Source organism: Acanthaster planci, linkage group LG13 (genome assembly GCF_054643075.1).
Source record: "Acanthaster planci isolate LZ-2023a linkage group LG13, COTS_SCS, whole genome shotgun sequence".
In the NCBI taxonomy this organism is placed as follows: Eukaryota; Metazoa; Echinodermata; class Asteroidea; order Valvatida; family Acanthasteridae; genus Acanthaster; species Acanthaster planci.
Window position 1 is genome coordinate 13136537 of NC_141789.1, and position 8821 is coordinate 13145357.

The 8821-nt window shown below is 42.8% G+C and overlaps 1 protein-coding gene across 1 annotated transcript; it reads right to left on the reverse strand.

Annotated features, from left to right (window-relative positions):
* Window positions 1–3088: 3088 nt before the first annotated feature.
* LOC110983370 (high-affinity choline transporter 1-like) lies at window positions 3089–8811 on the reverse strand. Its single transcript, XM_022242587.2, has 8 exons — window positions 8427–8811; window positions 7061–7180; window positions 6362–6517; window positions 5555–5703; window positions 4988–5113; window positions 4493–4646; window positions 3978–4195; window positions 3089–3658 (listed from the first exon to the last, which is right to left on the reverse strand). The coding sequence occupies exons 1-8, from the start codon at window positions 8590–8592 to the stop codon at window positions 3089–3091; spliced, it is 1659 nt and encodes a 552-aa protein (XP_022098279.2). The 5' UTR covers window positions 8593–8811.
* Between the last annotated feature and the right edge of the window lie 10 nt (window positions 8812–8821).

Genomic DNA, 8821 nt, shown 5'->3' on the forward strand with positions numbered 1-8821 from the left:
CAAAAGACGTCAGCATCCTGACGAGTAAACGACGTCAGTGGTCCGACTAGAAAAAGACGTCAGCGTTATGACGAGTAAAAGACGTCAACATCGCGACTAACAAAAGACGTCAACATCGAGACTAAAAAAAGACGTCAACATTGAGACCAATAAAAGACGTCAACATTGAGACTGATAAAAGACGTCAACATTGCGACTAATAAAAGACGTCAACATTGCGACTAATAAAAGACGTCAGCATATTGAGCAGTAAAAGACGTCAGCATTAAGACGTCTTTCATCCATCAAATATCAAGGAAAAAAGACATCTGCATTGAACGAGTCATTTTTTTTTTACTTTTTTATGATAAAAAGAAGTTCACATGCCTTAACACGCTGCCTGGCTATAAAATAAATTTTGACTGAAGCGACTGTTTACAACTAAACAATTTTTTTTATTTAACTCTGATTCTTCATATTATAATAACCTGTTAGCACACTTTGCTGAAAATGATGGTCTACACAAATATTAAGTACCAATAATATTTCTGGTAAATTCAATGGCTTTGGACGTACCATTACAATTGCACCCAGCACGATCAAAGTGACGATGAAACAAGGTACACTTGTGTTTACACTTCCTGGATAAAAGCAGTTAAAAGGTTTTACTTTTACGGACAAGGCAAGAATGGGAAACATTAAGCACACAGTACATGTACATGTAGTATAAGCCATGTAACTGAATATTTGGCAGAACAAAACATTTCCAACCAGGCAAGACTTAGTACTAAAATACGTTTTAGATGTACATGTAATGGCATTTATGAGAGGTAGAAAAACAGACATCAGTTGATGAAAAGATGTATGCTTGTACTAATAAGACAATTCAAATCGAGTTGGCTTAGAATTTAAAAAAATGGAAATATTGAACACTTTTTGGACAAAATTTTGTCTCATGCAGTGGTTTGTCAAATTTTTAGAAAACAGACTATCCTGGAACAGGATGATCTAGTCAGTTACAATTTAAATTACTGTACATGTTTTAATCCTGCAAACAATTTTACCCATGCCCTCCCCCCCAAAAAAACGATCAGACGTGTAATTTTGTTATAACCGTACTTTAAACAGCCTTCGTTGCTTCAACCTGAGGAAATAAACCTGAAGAAACAATGTACATATTTTACTTGAACAACAAAAGGTTTAAAGTTTCAAATAAGACCCAATACAAAAATAGGCTTTATGCTCATTAGTTAAATATCACCGAAATATATGAAACAGCCAGGAAACAGGTCATCTGATGCACTAGACTGGTCGCACAGTTATCCGGTGGGCATGCCTGCTGAATTACTCAGGGCTCTTGGTTTGTCTCTGGTAGGAATACTAAGCTTTAAGTACTTCGCTATTCGTTGTCTTACTGCAGACACTGTTGTGCCGCGTGATGCAACACTTCCTGCAAATGTTAGACAAATAAGACAATTTATTTTTGTAAAAACTATAAGGACTTTGGTGGCAGTAAATAAACCGGTCCTCTACCATTGTTTACACCACGTCTGAGCTGAAGTGCGCATGTTCATTGTGATTGAGAATGAAAAAGAATTTTTCTGCCACCAACTGTCTCGAACATGTCTACATCGAGTGGCCAATATTGGCAATATTGTACATTGCATCATATACATGCACTGCCATTACATTTTCACAGTTTAGTCTCACCAATACAATGGTATAACATTTAATCTTAAAAGGGTAAATTAGACTTATTGACACTGTTAGTATTTGCCATATTTGATGACGCTGAAGTATGGGCACTGTGGCAAGCCCAGATGCTCCTTACTGCACTACAACTGCGAGTCTACGTACGACTACGAATAAACACTGTCTGTGGTCCACCCATGGAGGTAGGAAACAACCGTGGCCAACCCGGTTGACTGTTGAGGATTAAAATTATTGCGTTTAAGCCTGACCTCTGCTTCACCAACAATGCCCATACGTAACAGAATTACAGTTTATAAGCACTTACCTTTTTAAAGAAGGGCCTAACCTATCTTTCTCTTCTTTAAACGGACAAGCCTGCTTGCAGCGATACTTGTACATGTACATGTACTCGAGCTCTCTTAATTCAAAGCACGGACAAAATTATGAAGTAGTCTGGTTCCCTGACCTGAAGATCTTTATTCCATTTGAAATACGTGTAGACGCCAAAGTCAATAGACCTAACCGTAGTTCTGGAAGCCCGTTTTGACTTTTGGACATGACCTCAGTCTTTGCCATCGCTGGTTCCAGTCGGCATGCTCAGAGTCTCCTCGGAAGGCTGGAACCAGCTAAGACTAAGCCATAGCCACTATAGTAGGGCGGTGCACACGCTCGAAGCCAGTCGTTGCTTGCGAGCAAGCAGGCAATTAATGAAAGAAAATAGCCTCATCCATTCTAAATGTAGGGGTATTTTAATGTCATGTTATTTTAAATCAGACGAGGGGGTTGAGGGTCAGTTCCACTGCAAATAATAATAAATCACAAGCAGGTGTACTAAACCACACTCGCAATTCCTCTAGTGTTAAAATTTCCCTGTAAACTGGACATTCGCACTATTGCTATCCCACACATCCCTCTTGACGAATAGATGAGAACAGTCAAACGGAACAGTCACCTGCGGCCGCAGGCGGGATTTCGCAATACACTGTATGCCATTGCTCTGTCGGACCTTCCGCGGTGAAACCGAGTGAGAACCGGCAAAACCCGAGACAAACCAAAAGTCACAGTGCAAAATCTTCATAAAGTTATCTAAATCTTTTTCTGTTGTATGTTGACGATTTGATAACGACTGTAAAATGACGTCGTAAAGACGTCGTGTGTTTCATGTATTGCTTGTTGAAGAAAACAGAGAGAAAAAAAGACGTCGTTAAGACGTCGTTTTCTCCTTTCACTGTATGTGTGGTACCGATGATTCGATAACGACTTCAAAACGACGTCTTAAAGACGTCATGTTTTTTTGTGGTCATGGTTGCTGAAGCAATGTTTCTAACCGAGGATAAAAGACGTCTTTAAGACGTCGTTTTTTTGTCACGACCACTTTACGACACACGACCACATAACGACCACAAAAAGACGTCTTTCACGCGTCGTGTGCCCACTGGGCTTCAGTCTTTGTATCTTCCGGATCCGACGGAACCGACGGGTCGCACGTCTGCAGCTCAAAATCTGCCTCATGGTCGCTGTGCTCTTCTTGATCAAGCTTTGAAGGAGGAAGGTTGACGACGCAACGGAAGAAATCGTACCGTTTGGGGATGGTGCCCTTCCTGAACAAGTAATCCAGGGGATAAGACACCACCAGAATGGTTACCAGTGACGACAACATCGCCAGAGTCTTGTAGGGGAAAAGCTGAACTTCCTCCTCCTCGTCATAATAGGGATATTTGATGAGGGCGGGTATGCCAAGGACATGATCACCCCCGCCAAAACGCAGGACCAAGGCCACGATGTAGGCTAGCAAAGAGCCGTACGTGTTGCACTTGGAGAAGTGTATCACGCACAAGAGCTGAGGGAACAGCACAACGTAGACAAAATCGGAGCAAAAGACAAAGAGCCCGTAGATGGAGGTGATGGACAGGCCGAGAACCGTTGCTATGACACCAGCAACAACGATGCTGGCGCGCATCACCCACGCTAGCTCGCGTTTGCCAGCCTGTGTGCAGAGGAACAAAGCAGACGAGAAAATACTGCTGGTGAATGGGTTTTCTCTGAAAACACGGCGGTATTTTCCAATGGCCTGTAACATTTTTGGGGTTGACTGGCAAGGGCTAAAAATTGAGGAGGCTCGAAAGAATTTAAAGGGTTGGAAAAATAAATTCAACATAATCTGAGGGAGGTTAGGCTTTCTGCTGTTTTAAAGCTGGCATAATTATCAAGGAGAGCCAGTGACCCTGAGGAGAGCCTGATCTGCGATGATCCCCCTGGAATAAGTCAGATGATTCCCCCTCCCCCCAAAAAACATTGAATTATACCCGAGCACGGAACAGCTTCTTGTAGATGTTGTGGGTAAACATGGAACTGGCGGAGAGAATCGAGGAGTCGGTCGATGACATGACGGCAGCTGACACAGCCCCCAGACCGACGAAGGAGACGGCAGGAGGGGTAAGATACTGGACCACCAAGGGGAGAATAATGCTAGATTGACCATAGGGATCGGTCTTTTCAAGATCAATGGCCGTATCGTTCCAGTCTGTTAAAGAGAATAAGCAGAAGACAAACTCTGTGTTTAAATCTTGGATCCCTGAGCAGCACATCTAGAATGAAAACTTTTTTTATACGTACTTCTCTTATGAAATTAATGTCAAATTTTGTGAAGACCATAATTTTTGTTTGATGGCGAAACAACACAATGAACATAAAAACATGCAAACAGCGAACCGGCCTGGCATAGATAATAAACTCATTTCAAATTGTTGTCTATATTGGGCCGGCAGTCAGTGGCACCTGACTTCAAGGGAGCGGGCGTCATGATGCTCCGCCTACTTACTTGTGCTCGCCCCCACTGCACCAATAAGAACCGAGGGAATGACCATCACAACGCAGCCAAGGGAGGCGACGAAGGATATGATTTGAGCTTTTCCCGGGGTCTTGCTTGAGAGCACACGTTGGAAGTACGCCTGCCACGGTATGCCGCCGAACATCTGTACGGGCCAGAGCAAAACATTAACAATATGCAGTGGTTTGATCAATTAAAAATCGCTCACATGAATTGCTTTCCATATAATGACCCGCCAGATACAGAATATGACCACTTCTAAAATGGTTTTTCCACTTAACATTTGGTCCATAAATCTGAACCTTTAACAGTTTTGGGGTACTTTCGCTGGCCGGTTACCATACAGCGACTACGCCCTTTTAAATTTGGAAAAGGGCAAACTTTTTTTACCAAAGGGTTCAACGATGATACAAGATTGGCTGAGTTTCACAGAAATTTAAATTAAATGTGTCACGAAAAGAGGCCAGCAAGGTGCTTTGGACTTACAAGCATCAGGGCGGACTCGATCCACAGTCCAGCTTGATCTGGTTCGATGGTGCCCAGCCATTCCGAGGCGGTTGACCCGATCGGCTCCACCGCCTCGTTGGTCATCGCAAAGGGAACGCAAAACCACTGAAATCATGACCGGGGAAAGCACTGGCTGTGACATTGCTCGCAGATGGGTCAGCCAATAGATGATACAGTTGTATAATTTTTTTTCGACAATTTCAATGAAAACTGTCGAAGGAAATGAAGTTTTACAAATGCGCAGAATGAAGCACTTTACCAACTCGGGGATAAACGTCATTTTACATTTACAATCTTGTTTTCAGAAATCTTAATCTGTTAATTTTCCACTGATTAGATACATTTTTCTTCAAACTATTAGGGCATAACTATTCATATAAAATCCATTCCTCTATATTCATATCATTCACTTTTTGCTGGGAAAAAATAGAAAATAAAACTTCGAAAATGAAACTTTAAAAAAATACAGCGCAATTGTCCGGATTTTTTCCTCAACCGGCGACAGCTACATTTAAAATTGTCTGAGTTGATATTTTTGCAACTTACCAAACCAAGAAATATGCAAATGAGCTGGATAACATCAGTGTATGCCACCGAGTACAAGCCGCCCAGTAATGTGTAAAAGACAGCGATGCACGCAGACACGATGACAGACAGTGTCATGTCCAGATCAAGCACCACACTGACGGTGGACCCTGTTAACACAAGCAAAAGGATCCGTTTAGAGTTTGGGCTGGAGCAGGGATTATTCAATAGACGTGTAGATACCATGCCTATGGGCCTCAAGCTGGACCGAGAGGGCGCTATTTTGTTAGCAAAGAATGCTAATTTGGTCACGAACGGCTACCAACAAAACGAACACTTCTGACCAACGCAGGTCTTTTTAACCGATGAGGGGTGCTTCTGCTCGAGGTGGATAGGGCCTAGTTTGAGGATTAATGGAGTATCGTAGGTGCGCCATTAAAAACAAATACCACATTCACGCGCACAAGAAACAACCGATAAGAATCTCTCAAAATGTTCAGACTTCGGAAACGCTTAAAAAGCGGGCCTATAGATAGAGTTCATAGACAGCGTCTGACGGCACCATGCAATGCTGTGGAATTGAAGCTTGTATCTTGTGCGAAGTTTATGGGCTTAAGAACATACCTTTAAGGTCTATATGGAAACTTAATTTTATGTATTTTGTGGAATTTTGAATCTCCTTGATGGAGTCAAAATAAGTGATGTGGAAGGCACTTGAAACAACACGAACAGATCATTTCTTGAGATCCGCCCACTTCACATTGGCCAATAACGGTAACTCTCTGCAAGTCTTAATGCGCAATATAGTGATCAAATCATTTGCTATACCAAGAGCGTTCAATATGGCAGCGGTCCAGAAGATTTCTCCCGTCAGAGCAGGAATGAAGAGCAGCCCGCCCATGCGGGAGCCGTACTTGAGCTGAAAAGGATCCAGCATGGTGACGTAGCCCTTCGAACGCATGGTTTTGGCAAAGAACAGGCCACCTGTTTCAGAAGACGAGATACCAAAATTACGGTGAAATATATTGGAGCTGGTACAGAGGAAGTTTCTCTTAAATATGTGAGAAACTTTTGCTCACTGGCGTAATGTCACCAAGTGGAAGAGCAACGAATCTCCAAAGTACGCAACATTTTACGACAGCAGAATGTATACATCCTGGCGGCCTTTAATGCAGAAAAATAATGTAACTGTAACCTTGAGGTTTCTAACTTAGATAACATCACGATTTTGCTGAAATGCAGAATGTGTATCAACGTGAAAACCAAGGAGGCACCAAATTGTCAAAAGCGGCACATAAATTTGATACTCAGATTAGTAAAGGGCATACAGTGAGAACCATTTACAGGAACTGCATTAAAAGTTGCATCGCAAGAACCCTTCAGACTGCATGAATTGTAAACATTCACAACATACTGGCAATGTTTCAGTTGGGTGCAAGCTAAACTCCTGTCTCGGTCGGTCGTCTTTTTTCACCATCAAGATGTTTGTCTCTATTATTTTAGCTGCAAGGGGGAAAACTACTTTACCGAGAACGAGGCTCGTCGCATAACCCCAAATAGCCTGGGTCCACACCAGCCCAGAATTCTTGTTCGCTTTGAAAATGTTCTCGGCTGTTCCATTGATGTAACCTCCTCCCACCCAAGTGGCTTCAGAAAAGAAAAGTGCAAAACTGAGTGTTACGGCCAACGCATTTGTATATGACATCTGGTGCATATGCACTGATCTCCATTGGAAAGTCTTTTTTATTGGAGTCAGTGTGCAAATGCAGGCGATTCACATTAGTGCGCCTCCAATAGTTTACAAAGCGTTGGCCAATCACAACGCGCAAAATTTGTCGACCCTTCCCAAACACGCTTTGGGTTGACAGATTTCGCGCATCGTGATTGGCCAATGTGTTGCAAACTTTTGGAGGCGCACTAATTTGAAATGCCCGTATTCTTTTGTTACCGAGAAATTTTTCCAGTCTAACATACTGTCGAGACAATAATAATTATCCCTTAACCCTGAAAGAATCAACATTTTTTTTCAACAACGCAACAGTGCATTTGTTCGGGACTTAAGCCTTTTTAGGAGAGAACTCTTTGCAGTCATGTTGACACCAATTTTACGAAAATCGAGCATACCGTTCTAGCGCAGCGCGTATTTTTTCCAGATGGGTCAGCCGAAAACATTTAGTTTTTCCACTGCGGTGCTTAAGGCACGCAGGCTGGCGCATGTAGCCTTGTACTTCAAATGACAAAACAACAAAACCTTATGGCCGATTGAGTTCATAGTAATGATAGGATGTATCTTTACGTGTATATCAAGTTAAGGAAAACTCGAGCGAGGCACACCCAAGATCGGGGAAGGGCCAAAATAACCCGACTCTTTTAAGGCTAAACAAATCGACTGTTGAGGGGATCTTAGGTCATCACATGTCACGCCCCCAAAACGGGTAGAAGTCCTCCCGTTTCTGAAAATTATCGATAACATTCGCAGTTTTCGATCTCTTGTCGGTAATATTCGAATATTGTTGTGAATATTTAGAAATATCGACAGTGTATAGCATTTCTGTCTTCTCTGATTTTCCAATGAGGAGAATATCTATGTTCAGGAACCATGCTAAAAACTTGATTAACTTTGGCCCGAAAGAATAAACGCAAATGAATCTGCTTTAGAAAGCAGCGACTGATTTATTTGGGGCTATATGAAGTTTGGGGAACTAAATGGAAGCACTGATAACCACGGCACTCCGGCAGGTCAGGTGAGTTCGGTATTTCAAGAAAGCAAGCTCATTCGGGGTCAACCACGCGTGTGAGTCCGCATACGGCCGCACTGATAGGACAGATCTCGTACGCGCGTCTGAATGACCTTGGATGCGCTTCATTCTGGCCATGCACATGTAGAACCTACCAGTCATGGTGAAGATACCAACGAATAAACCGATGTTCCTGCCAGCTAACATCGTCTGCTCCTGGTCCTTGGAGCCTCTGCTCTTGCGGGAGGCCCATAACCCAACGAAAAGGATCAAGAGATAGAAGACGAGGATACCAGCGACGCCACCCCAGTTTACGGCCATCTCAAGCTCTCGGTACAAATCAGAGGTCTACCAGTTAGCGTGAGGACACTTTAAAATGACATCCAAACCAAATCATGCACTAACTGGTAAAAAGAATATCACAAAAGTTCGTACTCAAGGCCTACTCGTCTCCTTGACGTAATGCAAAGCACACGCAGCAAAGGTGCCGATAGACGGCAGAGTTGAGGAAATAATAACGTGATTGCTCCTTATCCACGCAAATCCACTT

Coding starts and splice junctions, on each gene's coding strand:
- LOC110983370 (XM_022242587.2), bottom strand. CDS start 8,592: ATGGCCGTAAACTGGGGTGGCGTCGCTGGTATCCTCGTCTTCTATCTC. Junction 5,704..6,361: donor TGCCATATTGAACGCTCTTG/GTATAGCAAATG, acceptor TTGTGTTAACAG/GGTCCACCGTCAGTGTGGTG. Junction 4,647..4,987: donor TCGAGTCCGCCCTGATGCTT/GTAAGTCCAAAG, acceptor TGGCCCGTACAG/ATGTTCGGCGGCATACCGTG.